This window comes from Bufo gargarizans, chromosome 1 (genome assembly GCF_014858855.1).
Source record: "Bufo gargarizans isolate SCDJY-AF-19 chromosome 1, ASM1485885v1, whole genome shotgun sequence".
NCBI classification, from domain to species: Eukaryota; Metazoa; Chordata; class Amphibia; order Anura; family Bufonidae; genus Bufo; species Bufo gargarizans.
In genome coordinates this window covers 543,614,223-543,632,940 of record NC_058080.1, presented here as the reverse complement: position 1 = coordinate 543,632,940, position 18,718 = coordinate 543,614,223, and the positions used below count along the sequence as shown (strand labels likewise).

Sequence of the window (18,718 nt, the reverse complement as noted above, 5' to 3'; positions counted from 1 at the left end):
GCAAGCCTAAGTACGGATCCGGCAGGCTGTTCCCCTGCCGAAACAGCCTGTCAGACAAGCCTAACGCTAGTGTGAAATACGCCTAAGCTGACAGCCATCCACCCTGAATCCACGATAAACATTGGATTGCTGGGAACAAGCTGCTGCCCACCACCGCTTGCTCTGCTGCCCAATCCATGCTTTCCTAATGCAAAATATTGTGGGATAGTCCTAGTGACTCACCCAATACACATTAAATTGTTGGTGGCATTTAGATAAAAATTATTTTTTGGTCATCTCTCATTACAAGAAGAGAGATTAATTATTTAAAGAAGTTGTCCCATGAAAAATATTCAGCAGTTTTCAAACCAGCCCCTGGATTTGAATACTTTTGTAATTGCATGTAATAAAAAAATTGGTATAGCCACCGAGTTATTCAGTAAAATGTATCTGTATAGCACCACCTGCTGTTTGTTCTTTTACTTATTTCTCTGTCCACCTCACCGAGGTGGACGCACATGCTCAGTGCCATTCTTCAACTGCCTCCGGAACTGTGATAGGGAGAGAGCTGCAGCAGTCAGATTGATATAAATCTACCAGAGCAATTAGAGCAATGAAAGGGGGGAGTTCTGGATCCATGTGAGGTATAGCACTGGCTCTAGATATTAATGTCTGATTTTAATTTTTTTACATGTGATAACCCCTGTAAGTAGAAGGCGGTGTAGAAATACTGTACCTTTTGAAATGCCAGAGTAGACTCATCTCCGTACTGCCTAGTGAAGTAGTCATACATGCCAAAGTCTGTCTGTCGGCCTAGCTGATCTCGCGAGGTGCAGTTTGGAATACACTCGATAACTCCACACTGTGATACAATAAATATTCAGCATTCATGAATGTTTGATTTTTTTTCACATATTTTTACAATTATGAACCCCTCCAAAGACCACAAGATACCACTTCTAATGGGGTAATATGATGTCTGAATCCCTGAAGACTTGCTCAGAGTTCAGCATCCTTCTTGTGGTCACATATAGTGCAATACACAAAGCAGTTCCATGTTCCATCACATGGGCAGAAAGACCTTGGGAATTGCAGGCAGCACTTACGGCTTACCTGCACTGCAGTCATTTTAGGAAGTCCACACATCTTATTGATTTTTAGTTTCTGATCTGTTATCTGTATGGATCTGGACAGCACCTTACGCAGAGCACCCTGAATCCAATCGTACTACTGTACGGTGCCTGGTGTAAGCACTACATTTCCACAATTCCAGTCTGCAGCTATGCAGACACTTATGCAGGCATTACTGATAGATATTAGCTCTGCGGCATGCAGAATAGTAAATGCAGCTCTAGACTATAATACAGGCTGTAAATAAATTATATTATTTAGTTGTTTTGATCCTGAGTCATTAAAAGGGGTTCTCTAAGACTTAACTTTTTTAACAGACCTCTTCAGAGACGCTGGACGCACAGAGTCACCTGTATGTTATATGTTGACTTGGTCACCTGCCACATGGGTGACTCCTAAAGACCCTGGACCTGCCAAGATGGCCATGGAGCAATGCAGCTGCATTCCAGCAGCAGGGACCAGGTAAGTATGAACCCCACAGTGGGTCCAGCTGCTCTGAAGAGGTTCGTTAAAGTTTAGTCTTGGATAACCCCTTTAAAGACTGTGCAAAATTAACTTATTACATATCTACAGAATAGGGGACAAGTATCTGATTGGTGGGGCTCCCAGCAGCAGATCCCCCACGATCACTAGAATAGAGGCCCAAGTCCATGTAATGAATAGAGAGACCGACGCATGAGTGCTGCTGAGCCACTCATTCTCTAAGGGACTGCCGGAGATGGCACAGTACAGCGCTTACCCATCTCTGGCAGTCGGGCCACCGCTGATCAGATACTTAATCCCTATGATTCTGTAAGTAAACTGTCAAAAGGACAACGTTCTTTACTGCACTCACAGAAGATTTAGCAATGCACATAAAACAACTATAAATTATCCCTAGTATCAGAGAAGCCCTATAACAATATGGGAGAATTATCTCATATGCCTAGCGAGAACAGGCAAACGTTGTTAAATGAGTAATTGTCAAATAAAAATTTCCATTAAACATTTCCATTTGTAATATCTACTCACCCCAGGAGCTGTTGCCACTACTCTGTACGGGAAGACAAAGAGATCAAGCCCAACCAGCTGGAAAATGTTCTTGAATAAATCAATTATCTGCAAGGCCAGCATATCCTGCCATGGAGAAAAGTTATGGATATATAAAATTATTAACTAAAAACAACTACCCTGTTGTATACTTGACACCCGCTATGCCATGTTCCTGACAAAGAAATTATATACTAGTGATGGCTAACCTCTGGCAATCCAGCTGTGGTGAAACCACGACTGCCAGCATGCTCCATTCATTTCTGTGGAGTTCTGAGAACAGCCAAGCAAGTGTGCATCTTGGGAGTTGTAGTTTTACCCCAGCTAGAGGGCAGGAGGTTAGCCAGCACAGGTATATACTTTGCCATGTCCCTTACAAACAAGGAATAAACTATGGAAAAAATGTATATAAGACTGGCGCTCAATATGTGGGTCATATAAGAGGTCACAATTTAATGTGGTCACAATTTAATGTATATTTTACAACAATAAAATCTAAGAATAATAAATAACACTATAAAAATTTATGCCGAGTGGGTCTGCTTTAAACCAACTCTAATCATCCACAGTTCCGGATAAGCTGTGTGTCTGTGGAAGATAGAGTGAAAGCAGAATATGAAATAACAATCGCGATAAAATTGCAACTTTCCGTTGGCGTCCTCGCTCGCCGATGTGTGTCATGTGGTTGCCGTCAGAAGATCGCGAGAGTAGCCTTTCAGTGCCGTTTCATGGATAGAACAATTCTCAAGATAAAAAGTTTTGGAGCGCTCCAATCTTTGTTATTTATTCGGTGTTCCGCGGTATATCCAGTGGCTCTCAGAGCCACTGAGGAAGGGGAAAGAAGTCCCCTAAACGCGTCTGGCGTAATCCACCCCTGCACTTGTACCAACTGGATATACCGCGGAACACCGAATAAATAAAGATTGGAGCGCTCCAAAACTTTTTATCTTGAGAATTGTTCTATCCATGAAACGGGACTGAAAGGCTACTCTTGCGATCTTCCGACGGCAACCACGTGACATGCATTGGCGAGCGAGGACGCCGACGGAAAGAGACATAGCCGCATGGTGTGGTGAGTAGAAGTTTGCGGGACGGGACTTCCAACTACAGGCTTTGATCCTCCACCGGTAAGACACTTAATACCGCACTACTCACCACCTACACCTAACCGCCAGTGATACACTTGGCAAATATCAGCCCTGACAACAGTGACCGTTTCTGCCGGATCGAACCGCTGCATGCCCACTGTGTACAGTCTATGGACTGATTTTCTCCTCCAGGCGAACATTTGGGTACTTAAACATATTGCTGCTTATTTAGTGCCATTTTTCAAGCAGATACCGTCAGGATTAAAAGGATGTTTCTCATATGACAATCATAAGACCCCTCCGCTACAGTGATTCAATGGATTTCATGTATAGGGTCTTATACTTTACTGCGATTACATTGCGATTTTATTGCGATTGTTATTTCATATTCTGCTTCCACTCCATCTTCCACAGACACACAGCTTATCCGGAACTGTGGATGGTTAGAGTTGGTTTAAGCAGACCCACTCAGCATGAATTTTTATAGTGTTGTTATTTATTATTCTTTGATTTTATTGTTGTAAAATATACATTAAATTGTGACCTCTTATATGACCCACATATATACATTTTTTCCATTTTCACTTCTTACTGATTGGGTGATCAGTCAAGACTAGAGCACCTTTTTCATTCTGAGAACGTGGTGAGCTATCCACGTTAACCATATTTCATAAAGGAATAAACTTTGCCATGTCCCTTACAGATAAGATTATAGGTAAAACACTATGTCAGCTACTAATGCATATTCCAGTGTTAGCACTTCTAGTGCAGACACATATTTAGGGTTTGCCAGGGTATACAAGATGAAATTAGCTGCAGGAAATGTTACAGAATACAAATTTTTTTTTAAAGGAGTCACATACTGATGACCTGTTATCAGGGTAGGATAGCTCTATGTTTTTTTTAAAACATTTCCTGCGGTTTCTTAAAGTTTTTTTTATGAGAATAATTTTTTATTTTATTTTTTTTTTATCAGTGGAGGTCTGACAACTAGTACCCCCGCCAATCAGTTGTTTGAGAAGGCACTGGTGCTCGCAGCTTTGCCGAGGTCATGTGACGTCCCCTTAACAATTTATTATGTGGTAGAAAATTGCTACTTTTTTATTTTATTTTTTTATACATCAGTCACTCACTTGTCTGCAGTCATCTCCCACTTTAAAGATGGCCGCTTGCCAGCATATCTTTTTATCCACATCTTCCTCTTCACTTTCATCAATGGAGTCTGAGCGGCACTGAAGGCCTGAGATTCAGAGTTACAAAAAATGAATGATTTCTTTAAAGCAATACAAGAATGGTTACTTCAATAGTAACAGTTTAATTTTACCTTCCTTCTCCAGCTCACTGACTCCACATCTCTTCACCTTGAACTTGGCAAGATATGGAGCTTTTGCCGCACTACAAAAGCAGACAAAGATTTATCGGCTGCTGCAGCAATGACATGGGTATAACCAATGGCATACGACACACACAACATCATTGATACAGACTGAACTGGACTATTAGCAGGAAGTGGGAAATACTTCTAGGCTCAACCTGCTATACAAATCAATTCAGAAATATAACATGTTAAACCATTTCTCTAACTTTTTTCATGTAACAAACAAAGAATCCAAAAATATACAAGGGCAAAAGTACCATTATCCAAATTCACAAGTATCTGCAGTATAATGATAAAATCAATATACTCATAGTTCACATATCAAAGCTTAAAAAGGGACACTGACAGGCCCTATAAACATATTTCGATATTCCTTCCTATGCAGTCATAGGTCTATTAAAGTGTATTCCAATGATATGATATAAGAGTACCCCCTGTCCGCCTTTTATACCATGTAAAAACAAGTTTATATTCACCCGTCAACCACATTCATTTGTGCCCAAGGGGCGTTTTTTCTCCTACCTTCGTGCCCAGCCGCGCCTCAACTGTTGATTCCTACCGCCGCCCAGATAAATTATTATTCACTGCGCTGGGCGGCTCTTACATTGACAATGAGGGCGGACAGAAGAGTGTCTTGGCCGGCGCAGGCGCATTAACTATCCGAATTTCTGATTACATCAGCGCTCTGAAGCGCTGGATACGAGTGTCTTGGAGGAGAGATCAGGCGCAGCAGGAGACAGAGAGCAGCCGCATAGAAGAAAACAGGACGCAGGCGCATTCAATTTCAGGCTTGGGAGGGTGCCGGCGCATGTGCAGATGGTCCGATTGAGGCCGATGCCCACAAGTCTCTATCGGCATGTGCGGGATCTGACAAGATCGGGGAATGTAAGAGCCGTCCAACGCAGTGAATAATAATGAGCTGGGCGGCGGTAGGAAGGTAGGAGAAAAAACGCCCCTTGGGCACCAATGAATGTGATTGACAGATGAATATAAACTTGTTTTTACATGGTATAAAAGGCAGACAGGGGGTACTCTTATATCATTGGAATACACTTTAATAGACCTAGGACAGCATAGGAATATCAAAATATGTTTATAGGGCCTGTCAGTGTCCTTAGGGTTGTGTCACTTCGGCTAATGGCATCTATCATGTAGAGAAAGTTTATACAAGGCACTTACTAATGTATTGTGATTGTCCATATTGCCTCCTTTGCTGGCTGGATTCATTTTTCCATCACATTATACACTGCTTGTTTCCATGATTACGACCACCCTGCAATCCATCAGCGGTGACCGTGCTTGCACACTATAGGAAAAAAGAGCTGGCCTATGCACACTCCCACGGTCCCAGCCACCACAGAGGCCGGTGCCTTTTCCTATAGTGTGCAAACACAGCCACCGCCGCTGGACTGCAGGGTGGTCATAACCATGGAAACAAGCAGCGTATAACGTGATGGAAAAATGAATGAAGCCAGCAAAGGAGGCAATATGGACAATCACAATACAATGCCATTTGCTGAAGCGAGACAACCCCTTTAAGATTTCCCATTCTTGTTTCACAATTTGCATTTGATATTTATTCCTGCAGCATGGCATGGTAGCTGCTCATGACACTTGTTAAGGCAACTGGCATTTGGCTTTTTTTTTGGACAGATACCCATTTGGTGGAACTACTATTACTGTCCCACCGGGGAGCTTAACCTTAAGCTCCGGCCACCAACCTTGCTCTTCTTCCCATAAGAGCAAGGGTAGTTGGCTCTGTTATTCTAATCCGAATTTGAAGGATGATTAACATTTAGTTCAGCACACCCAATATCCTTCTGAGATTCTCCCTTAGCACGCTCTGTACTGATGCGCGGTCATAAGTTGAACCATTTCTGCTCTCGACCAAAGTTAAAGAATAAGAAATTCTTTATGACATTTAATCCATATCCTCATCGAAGCCCAGTACCATATTTGTTTGCAATTAGGCAATCAGTTCAGATGTCATGGGAAAATCTGTAGATAGTCAGTGAAGAAATATGCCTCTCAGGGCTTAAAGAGGTTGTGCAGGGTTTTTATATTGATGACCTATCCTCAGCTGCTTGAAGAGGAGGTAGCGCTTCATGCGAGCACTGGTTCCTCTTCATTACACTACGCTTCATCTCGAAAGCGAGTGTAATTATAAATATTCTCTCCATTCATTTGACTGGAGCGAGTACTTGAAAGTACACTACACTGCCACCTCCTCTTTAAACAGCTGATCCGCAGGGCTGCTGAGTATCAGGCCCCCACCGATCTGGTATTGATAACCTATCCTGAGGATAGGTCATCAATATAAAACCCCAATATGAAGATATGGCCAGTTATTTATTATTTGACCATCAAATATAAAATAAGAACATACATTTACAACAGTAAAGTCCAGACAACCTCTTTTAATATTCCACACAACATAAGAAGATGGAAAGAAGGTGTACCTTTCATTAGTTATAAAATGGCTCATTATTGGTCTACGGAGCAATCATCAGGGAAAATAAAATGGCCGATATCCGATTAGTACACACGAAACCAGTCCTAATCACACAGCAGGACAAATTACTTCACAACACTGAGGTAAAGAGCCGCCTCATCCTCCTCTCTGCTCTGCTTGTCAGGGATTATGATCCTGAATACAGCTGATAAGATCTTCAGTTGCATCTCTAGGAATAGGGTTCATGAGGAGACATGAAGTACAGAGAGGAGGTGGGGGTGCAGCACTTGTATGTAGTCTCCATTACCACAGCTCCACATTACCACAGTCTGTCCTGTCCGTCCTCTGTACTTCATGTCTCCTCATGAACCCAATTCGTACAGAGATTCAGCTGAAGATCTTATCAGCTGTATTCAGGATCATAATCTGCAACAAGTAGTGACAGATTTTGTGTATTTATAGGACAGCAGCCATTTTATTTCTCCTAATGATTGCTCCCTAGACAAAAAGAGCCATTATAACTAATGAAAGGTAATTAGGAATTTATAGTAATGTAATATTTGAGTATTTTTAATTTCTTTATTCCCGGAGAACCCCTTTAATGACCTATCCTGAGCACTGGTATTCAATATCCTCACACTGTATAGCCCTTCTAAATCCTTCATTGCAACTGCCATAAACTCACACACGTTGATGCAATGTCTATACAGATTATACAGGAAGTTTTTAAATTAAAAATGCATTTTGCTGCCAGCACCCCTACAGAAAGCTTTTGCTCACACATACAGTGATTGGCACTGCACTTGTTTACATAGAAAGATGTAAATTACACTATGTGGTTGGGAGAATCAGGACTCACAGGCACACAGTCAGTATTTGACCAGTATTTTACATCATTATTTGTAAGCCAAAAAAAGGATTGGAACCTCAGTTCTCCAAATGGTGACCAAAATGGACACCAATGCAACTGAAAAATTGCAAATGGTGATGTAATGTTACGCATGGTTTGCCTTTTTATTCAATGTGTCCCTTCTCTCTTCCCCTCCTTCTGTGCTCTCTGTAAAGTCTCCTCCCCTCTCTCCCTTGCATTCTGGCTTCACTCTTCATCTCAGCCACATGTAGCCTGTTAGCTGCTCACACCATGATTTTTTGACCTATCCATTTGTTCAATGGTGTATGATCTGCACAGTTTGGAATAAACTCCTTCATGATCTACAAGGTGTCGTTTGGATCGAGTCTCTGTCAGACAATTCAACTAAGATTGATGGTTACCGCTATCTCATCACAACTGTTAGTTACAAAGATCACACTTTCAATGCTTAGACTGGAGAGGCAGAACAGTAAAAAAAAAAAAAAAAATCTGTGAAAGGATCTTAGAAGATCAGCCAAATATCTTTCAAAGGATCCTTGCTAGCTATGCATGTATAGTGAGATGTATATGGACACTGGAACATAGCAGCAAAGCACAGTGCAAGCCTGCATACTCCATCCAGCAAGCAAATCTCAGCATATAATTCATCAGTTTTCAGCACAGATTGATTGCTAGGACTGTTCATGCAACGGTTATATAATCAGCTTCTACACTGTGTCTGTGTATTTCCACATTCATTTTTATCTGTAAGTGAATCTAATCTCTGTATGCAAACGGAAGTAACTTTGCAGCAGCCATTACTATACTATTCCCTCTTGCTCCGCTCCCCACTGGTTGCCTAGGAAACCCAATCCTCTAGTCAGAACATTGATACATTTCTATGCAAACATAAGCCTTGTAATTTAACCCTCTGCTTATTATCACAATGCACCAGCAAGGCAATTTACAAGCTGTGGAGCCTAATACACAGCAAGAACCTGAACTTCCTTCAGATCAGAAGTTAGATCCTATAAGCCACATAAAACAAAAACGTTTAGTAAAACCAACTTGGAAAGTTCAACAGAACTATGAGGCTGACAAAGAGGAAGTGTTGTGTCACTTATGGTCAGCTCATAGTTAGTCTTAACCAACTAATGAGGTATTGCACCTAGATGGCACTGTTAAGTAATTGAATGCTGCTTATGACAACTATCAAAGACTGTCTACCAAATATGCTGATCTCTTAAAGCAGTACAACACAGAAGATTCCCTACAAGAATTAAAGGAATTGAATGAGCTCTTTCTTAAAGAGACGATTTAGTAATACAAAGACAAAAGCAGAAGTAAAATCGCACATCTCCATGAATCCAGATCCCATCTCTCCACAACGTCTAGGTGCTCCACAAGATCTTCCAAATCCTTACGATCAACATCTACTCTCAGCCAAAAACTCAAAGCCCGCGCTGATGCAGAAGCTTCTAAAATCCAGGCAGCCATCGCCCAAGAGAAAGCAGAGATGGAAGCTGAAGCTGCACAGAAGAAAGCAGAGATGGAAGCTGAAGCTGCACGGAGGAAAGAAGAGATGGAAGCTGAAGCTGCACAGAGGAAAGCAGAGATGGAAGCTGAAGCTGCACAGAGGAAAGCAGAGATGGAAGCTGAAGCTGCATGAAAGAAAGCAGAGATGGAAGCTGAAGCTGCACGGGTGGAAGCTGAAACTGCAAGGAAGAAAGCACAGATGGAAGTTTTGGAAAAACAATGTGAGCATGCCAAAGACATGGCAAGACTAAGAGTCTTAAAGCAGGCCGCAAGTTATAATGAAAGAGGTATTAATAGCAGTCACTCTGTTACATCTTATACATCAGATTCATCACAGACCTCTTCAGAACTCCATCACTTTGTCATAGCAGCCAAAGCATTCAACCAAGGTATTTTCTCTGCACCTACTGCAATTTCTCAAGCGGCAGAAACTGGTATGGATAGAAAATATTTTCTACCTTACTATGGCACTAACCAGCTACCTCCTAACAAACCCACCCTTGGACTGTACACCAGATCCAGTGTTGAATGCCTTAGCACCATCCTATGTGCCCAAGTCATTCAACATCAGTGTACCAGCCACTGCCACTAACTCTGTCCCACTTGCAACTGTATACCCAAAGTCTGAAAACACAGACAAGTCACAGTTTGCTAAATACATGCTTCGCAGAGAACTCCCTAGGACGGGCCTCACCACGTTCGATGACAAACCTAAAAATTACAGAGGCTGGAAATTCACCTTTAAAGTCACAATCAGCGAGCTAGACATCACTGCTGCAGAAGAACTAGATCTACTCATCAGGTGGCTAGGTCCCCAGTCTGCCGAACGTATCAAGAGACTCAAAACTGTTTACACTTCCAATCCTGCTGCTTGGGACAAACTTGAACATAGCTTTGGCAGCTCTGAGGCCATCGAAGATGCCTTATTCAAAAGGTTGCAAGGCTTCCCAAGGATTACAGCTAAAGATAATCTAAAGCTTCAAGAACTCAGTGATCTTCTACTAGAGCTTCAACTAGCTAAGGCTGACACCCTCCTACCTGGACTTAGTTACCTCAACACCCCTCATGGCATCAACCCTATTGTCCTTAAGCTACCATATGGCATTCAAGAAAAACGGGTTAGTCAGGGATCAACTTACAAGAAAAAATACGGAGTTGCCTTTCCTCCTTTTTCCTACTTCTGTGACTTCATAAAGGAAAACGCGGACTTAAAGAATGACCCAAGGTTCTTCTATGGTGACTGTAACCCTCTTAGTCCACCTCCTCTAGGACTTGCAAACACACTTATAACACACAGAGACCGCAGGGGCCCAGTAAGGGTCCATTCACACGTCCGTTTTTTCTTTCCTGATCTGTTCCGTTTTTTCAGGAACAGATCAGGACCAGATCTGGACCCATTCATTTTCAATGGGTCCTGGAAAAAATCGGACAGCACAATGTGTGCTGTCCGTTTCCGTTGTTCCGTATGCCCGTTTAAATATAAAACATGTCCTATTCTTGTCCTGAAAAATCGGATCCTGGTACAATACAAAGTCAATGGATCCGCAAAAAACGGATGACATTTGGATGTCATCCGTTTTTTGCGGATTCCGTTCCTGGAAACACATAACAATTTTTTTTTTCAATTTTTTTTCAAAGAAATCCAAACAACTTTATTTGATTATTGAAATGTATACATGTTTCCGTTTTTTGCGGATCCGCAAAAAACGGATGACATACGGATGACATACAGAAACATTTTCAGGAACAACGGATCCGCAAAAAACGGACCGTTTTTCAGGATGAAAAAAAAAGGACGTGTGAATGGACCCTAACAGTGAAGAGAACCCTCTACAAGAACATAAGGAACTTTTAAAAGGGATTTAGAGTTTGTGTCAGATGCCGTGCATCCACAGAACTCTGTGCAAAAGACTGTAAGGCTGTCATTAAATGCATGGAATACGGTAGTGACAACCACGTACAAGCCCTTAATCTGTACCAACACAGCTCTACTCCATCCACAGACATCCCTCCCGGGGCAAAGCATGGCGGGGAGCACACTGAACAAACAAAAGCCTCCACCCCAGTATTCTCTACATGCACTGAAGTCTGTGGGGAAGGACATAAGACTGTATACCATTCTTGACAATCAGCGTAACCGATCTCTTGCAAGTCAAAGGTCCTTTGATCTGTTAGGCATAGCAGGAGATGCTCTACCTTATACCCTAGGTACTTGTTACAAAAGTCTTGGGTAGAAGAGCCAGTGGCCTCGTAGTTGCTCTACTCAATAGCAACATGGAAATAATCTTGCCTACTATCATCGAGTGTAATCAGATCCCAACTAACAAGAATGAGATCCTCACTCCTGAACCTGCCTTGCACCATTCTCACTTGAAGGACATAGCTAACCAGATACCAGCCTTTGATGAAAATGCTGATATCCTGCTGTTACTCGGGAGAGACATTTTAAGGGTGCACAAGGTTTGCCATCATATAACGGCCCACATGATGCATCTTACGCCCAGCGTCTGGATCTAGGTTGGGTCGTCATAGGCAATGTCTGCCTTAGCAACGCTAGGAAACCTTTCTCAGTTTCTTCCTTTAAAACACACGTTCTGTCAAATAGACGCACTACTTGTTTTCCACTACGACATCACTACAGTGTGAAAGAAAAGCTGTGTGACAAAAGGTACGCAAGAGCACATCATACTAGATCAGACATCCTCAAACTGCGGCCCTCCAGCTGTTGAAAAACTACAACTCCCAGCATGCCCAAACAGCCTACAGGTATCAGCCTACAGCAGGGCATTGTGGGAGTTGTAGTTTTACAACAGCTGGAGGGCCGCAGTTTGAGGATGCCTGTACTAGATGATAGGAAAGCATTTATCTTCTGAGATGACAACATTGGAAACACAGTGTTTAAGGTAACCACAAGAGACAACGAGTTAGCAGCCACGATGGAAGACAAAGAATTCTTGAGAACCATGAGTAAAGAGTTCTACCAAGATGATTCCAACAGCTGGGTGGCACCGCTACCATTTTGCACCCCAAGGAAGAGAATTCCAAATAATAGACAACATACAGATTTACAGTTCATCTCTTTAGAACGCAACCTGAACCGGAGATTTAGAAACATTTTGTCGACTTTATACAGAAGGTGTTTGAGAGAGATCATGCTGAGCCTGCATCCCCTCCTACACAAGGAGAAGAATTCTGGTACCTCCCGTGTTTTGGTGGCTACCATCCTCTCAAGCCTGACCAGATTAGGGTGGTCTTCAACTCAAGTGCTTGTCATGAAGGCGTTTCTCTCAATGACAATCTTCTTACTGGGCCTAATCTGAATAACAACCTCCTAGGACTTTTACTCCGCTTTAGACAAGAATCAATTGCCATTATGGCCGACATCCAACAAATGTTTCATTGTTTTAATCGTCCGTGAAGACAACAGAAACTTCCTCCGGTTCCGATGGTACCGCAATAATGATGTCAACTACGAGGTTATAGACTATCGGATGAAAGTACACGTTTTCAGTAATAGTCCTTTCCCCGCAGTTGCTATTTACGGACTGAGAAAAACGTCCCAAGAAGGCGAACAAGTGTTCGGGTCTGATGCACGTTCAGTTTGTTGAAAAGAAGTTCTACGTAGACGACTGTCTCAAGTTTCTACCTACGGAAGAAGAAGTCATCGACCTTCTCACCAGAACATGCTCGCTACTGCCAACCTCAGACTACACAAAATCATCTCCAACAGCAATGAGGTAATGAGAGCATTTCCTTCTGATGATCATGCGGTCAGTGCTAAGGAATTCCAACTAGGGCCTGACCTTTTCCTCACGCAACGCAGCCTTGGATTGCTGTGGGATGTTGAACAAGACATGTTCACATTTCAAACATCAGTCTGTAACAAGCCCTTCACAAAACGAGGAGTACTGTCTGCAGTAAACAGTATCTATGATCCCTTGAGATTTATAGGACCCTTTACTATTCAGGGCAAGATATTACTCAGACAATTTACTTTAGAGAACACTGACTGGGATACCCCTTTACCCAAAGAGAAACAACAAAGGTGAGAATCCTGGAAGCAGTCCCTCCAGGCATTGGAACAGTTTAAGATACCACGATCTTACACTCTTGCGTCCTTGAAGAATGCCACCAGACTAGAGATCCATGTCCTTTCTGATGCATCCATGGAAGCCATAGCTGTTGTACACCCCAACGGTGAAATAGGTGTAGGATTCGTCATGGGCAAGGCCAAGCTAACTCCAAAGCCTGCATATACTATTACAAGGCTTGAACTTTGTGCAGCCATGTTAGCTGTTGAAATTGCTGAGCTTATAAAGCATGAAACAGACTTCAACATTGACTCCTTTGACTTTTACACAGACAGCAAAATCGTGCTAGGATACATACACAATCAAACAAGACAGTTCCATGTGTATGTCGGCAGTCGAGTGGAGCGCATTAGGAAATTCTCCATTCCCGAGCAATGGCACTATGTACCCACTGATCTTAACCCTGCCGACCTAGGCAGTCGTGCAGTGCCTGCTGCTGCTTTTCTGGATACATCATGGATATCTCCACCAGTACTCTTGAATGACGAATTCTTCTCAAGCCCTGTAGTCTACCTTTGAACTTATCCATCCAGAGTCAGATAAGGAAATCAAGGCCATTGTAGTTACACTTAATACCTCCGTGGAGGCAAAGGTGAAACTGAAATCTCACAGTTTTGAACGTTTTTCCAAGTGGTCTTCTGCTGTACGAGCGACTGCACGTCTTATTCACATTGCTCATCACTTTGCAAACAGCGGTGACACTAATCAAGAGTGTCGTAAGTGGCCCATCTGTAAAGGACCCCCCACAATTGCAGAGTTTGCTCAAGCGGAAAGGATCATCATTCAATGTGTCCAACATGAAGTATATTCGCAAGAGATTCACAATAGTCAGACTCAACCTATTTAAAGATAGCCCTCTATACCAATTGAATCCGATAATTGATCAGAACAAACTACTTTGAGTTGGTGGTCGCATAATAAGGTCTAATGTTATGAGTTAAGAGCAAAATCCCCTCATCATTCCAGGACATCACCACATTACTGCTCTGCTAGTCAGACATTACCATGAGCAAGTGCAACATCAAGGCCGTCACTTCACAGAGGGAGCAGTAAGGTCTACAGGTTTCTGGATAGTCGGGATGAAAAGATGTATATCCTCCATACTCCATAAATGCGTCAAATGCCAAAGAAGAGGAAAACATCTAAATCAACAGATGGCAGAGCTTCCAACAGACAGATTAAGCACTGAACCACCCTTTACCAATGTCGGCATAGACATTTTCGGCCCCTGGACCGTTGTTACGCGTAAGACTCTTGGCGGAGTCGTTAACAAGGGTTGGGCCGCGCTATTCACTTGTTTGAGCATTCGTGCAGTGCATATCGAAGTTATAGAATCAATGTACTCTTCTTGCTTCATTAACGCCTTCAGAAGATTTGTTTCCATACGCGGACCTGTAAAGTTACTTAGATCCGACTGCGGGACAAATTTTACAGGAGCAGAGAAGATAGACAACTTCTTCAATGCCAACAAGTGTAAATGGGAATTCAACCCGCCACATTCCTCATATGTGGGAGGCTCTTGGGAACGCATAATTGGGATTGAGAAAAATCCTGGACTCTATGCTGCTGGACCCCAAATCTTCCCAGCTCACACATGAAGTCTCGGTCACCTTCCTTGCGGAGGTGTCTGCCATAATCAATGCAAGACCACTTGTTCCTGTTTCCTCAGACCCAGAGTCTCCAGTATTGCTAAATCCAGCCACCCTTCTAACTCAAAAAAAAATCGGAATAGCCACTATTTCCTTCTCAGGATTTGCTAAAAAGTTTTGGAGCAGTTGGAAGATGTTGTACCTTTGCAACCTTCAAAGTCGTAGAAAATGGCAAGTCAGCAAACCCGAACTGCAAGACGGGGACATAGTTCTCCTGAAAGAAAGGGATGCTCATCGTAACAATTGGCCTATGGGTCTTATTACAAAGACTATTCCAAGTAATGACAGCAAGGTGCGGAAAGCAAAAGTTAAGGTAATGAAAGAAGGTTCTGCAAGACACTACTTCAGACCCATAAACGAGCTGGTACTGCTTCTGCCTAAACAGGAAGATTAACTCCTCCCACCGACCTGATGCAAAGAGAGGTAAGAAGGACCGGTGCATGTTGCTGCCTTCCCCTCTGAAGACAGCCCTTCAAGTCAACTTGATTAAAGAGAGGTAAGAAGGACTGGTGCATGTTGCTGCCTTCCCCTCTGAAGACAGCCCTTCAAGTCAACTTGATTAAAGGGAGGTAAGAAGGACTGCTGCATGTTGCTGCCTTCCCCTCTGAAGACAGCCCTTCAAGTCAACTTGATTAAAGGGAGGTAAGAAGGACTGCTGCATGTTGCTGCCTTCCCCTCTGAAGATCGACTCACGGATCTATCTTCCTCCTAACGCTGTCAACACTTTAAAGAGCATGTCTACAAGTATTGTAGTAATGTTTTCCTTGTTGAATTTTTGTGCCTTTTTGTTTTGCATATTTTCCAGAAGAAGAAACATCTATTATTCATGGACTTATCTAAAGTTTATTATTGTTATTAGAAATCATAGATTTTGACAGGGAGTGTCATGTTCCCATGCATGGTTTGCCTTTTTATTCAATGTGTCCCTTCTCTCTTCCCCTCCTTCTGTGCTCTCTGTAAAGTCTCCTCCCCTCTCTCCCTTGCATTCACTCTTCATCTCAGCCACATGTATCCTGTTAGCTGCTCACACCATGATTTTTTGACCTATCCATTTGTTCATCGGTGTATGATCTGCACAGTTTAGAATAAACTTCTTCATGATCTACAAGGTGTCATTTGGATCGAGTCTCTGTCAGCCAATTCAACTAAGATTGATGATTACCGCTATCTCATCACAACTAAGTTACAGAGATCACACTTTCAATGCTTAGACTGGAGAGGCAGAACAGGCGACAAGACTTTTTAGTCTGGTCGCTATTTGCAACTAAACCCGCCACAATGCTGCAGTTGAATAGTTCCCTGCCCGCTGATCACCCTCATAGTCCTGAGGACATTACTATGGGGCACTGTGTGTTTCATTACTACGGTGGAGCACATTACTACTGGTGGGTCAGTGTGGGGGACAATACTACTGGGGGGCACTGTGGGGAACATTACTACTAGTGGCACTGAGGAGGACATTACTACTGGGGGTACTGTGCGGGACACTACTACTGGGGGCACTGTGGGTGACATTACTACTGGGGGCACTGCGGGTGACATTACTACTGGGGGCACTGCGGGTGACATAACTGGAAGCATTACTGGGGGCACTCTAGGGGAATTCTTAATACCGGGGACAGTATAAAGTGCATTACTGGTGGCAAAGGGGACTTTTAATACTCAGATACTATGGGGGGCATTAGTGGGGCATTTTTCAATATGAAGGCACTATATGGGATATTACTGGAGACACTATGGGCATACAAGAAATTTTTTGTACAGAGGCATTATTACTGGGGGCACCATATGGGTCATTAATAATACTGGGGGCAGTATAATGGCATTTTTACTAGGGGTAAAAATAGGATTTTTTGTGCTTACCTGTAAAATCATTTTCTCGCTGAGTTCATTGGGGGACACAGAAGACCATGGGTATAGCTGCTGCCACTAGGAGGCAACACTAAGCCTACAGGCACCAGATCATCAGGGGACAAACTTACATGAATGATATACTGAGGAAACCATAACAATGATAATACTAACTCAGAAAAGAGATCCCACAACATAAAAAGGACAGATATAATTAAGGATATATTGATTGGAGTTCTGCCAGTATGCCAAAACACGTGCATGCACTAATCAGTGCCAATAGCCGCATACATGTCTAGGGAGGCCCAACAGGTAGAGGAATAGTTATCATTGAAATGAGGCCCCCATTAGATGTTCAATAATTAGGAAGGTACATAGATACTGAAGTATAGACAACTGCTAAGGGCCAACATATGATTCAATACTTGCGATACTAAAGAGCCGGCATATAGTCACCAAATCCCAAGGGAAAGCACTGCTGTCATGGTAAAATAGCAGGATCAGTGACGTAGATAGCAGAATGAGACGCTGCGTTCTGAGTCCCCGCGCCGCTTTTTAAATGCGCATGGGGATGGGTATTGCAAGAACACGGCCGCCTGGGTCACGTTACCATCACGTGACCTGATGACGTGTGGCGTCGTGTTCAGAAGTGGTGCCGATGCCGGCAATTGCGATCCCATAGCTGCCTCAGTGGTGGCGAATTTTCACCAATACAGGAAAACTTTATTTAGATGAACTTCGAGACATGAACAATTGGATGCCCCCAATGGAGCACCACCAAAAGTCAACGTCACTGTCACCAAAATCAATATTGATGCTAACCTTTTTAAGGGCATATGAAGATCTTTATTTACAGTGAAACTTGATATCTTGATTTGGATACAAATTTGGGGTTTGAGATATATCCGTAACTGAAGGTACAAACCGGATTCCCAAAAAGTTGGGACACTATACAAATCGTGAATAAAAACTGAATGCAATGATGTGGAGGTGCCAACTTCTAATATTTTATTCAGAATAGAACATAAATCACGGAACAAAAAGTTTAAACTGAGAAAATGTACCATTTTAAGGGAAAAATATGTTGAATCAGAATTTCATGGTGTCAACAAATCCCCAAAAAGTTGGGACAAGGCCATTTTCACCACTGTGTGGCATCTCCCCTTCTTACAACACTCAACAGACGTCTGGGGACCGAGGAGACCAGTTTCTCAAGTTTAGAAATAGGAATGCTCTCCCATTCTTGTCTAATACAGGCCTCTAACTGTTCAATCGTCTTGGGCCTTCTTTGTTGCACCTTCCTCTTTATGATGCGCCAAATGTTCTCTATAGGTGAAAGATCTGGACTGCAGACTGGCCATTTCAGTACCCGGATCCTTCTTCTACGCAGCCATGATGTTGTGATTGATGCAGAATGTGGTCTGGCATTATCTTTGATCTTTTTGTGGTCTGGCATTGATAACTTGGGTTGTCCTTGTCCTCTTTGGTCCGGATGACATGGCGTCCCAGATTTCCAAAAAGAACTTCGAATCGTGACTCGTCTGACCACAGAACAGTCTTCCATTTTGCCACACTCCATTTTAAATGATCCCTGGCCCAGTGAAAACGCCTGAGCTTGTGGATCTTGCTTAGAAATGGCTTCTTCTTTGCACTGTAGAGTTTCAGCTGGCAACGGCGGATGGCA

At 42.8% G+C, this 18,718-nt stretch overlaps 1 protein-coding gene across 2 annotated transcripts in view; it reads right to left on the bottom strand.

Moving 5' to 3' along the window:
* The window catches only part of PI4KA (phosphatidylinositol 4-kinase alpha), a 162,055-nt gene that overhangs the window by 5,239 nt on the left and 138,098 nt on the right, over window positions 1-18,718 (bottom strand). For both annotated transcript variants that reach the window (XM_044275544.1, XM_044275545.1), the window contains 4 exons: window positions 4,552-4,622; window positions 4,361-4,467; window positions 2,122-2,226; window positions 716-841 (listed from right to left, as the gene is read on the bottom strand). In XM_044275544.1, the coding sequence (XP_044131479.1) occupies window positions 716-841; window positions 2,122-2,226; window positions 4,361-4,467; window positions 4,552-4,622 (409 nt within the window). The remainder of the gene's footprint in view (window positions 1-715; window positions 842-2,121; window positions 2,227-4,360; window positions 4,468-4,551; window positions 4,623-18,718) is intronic.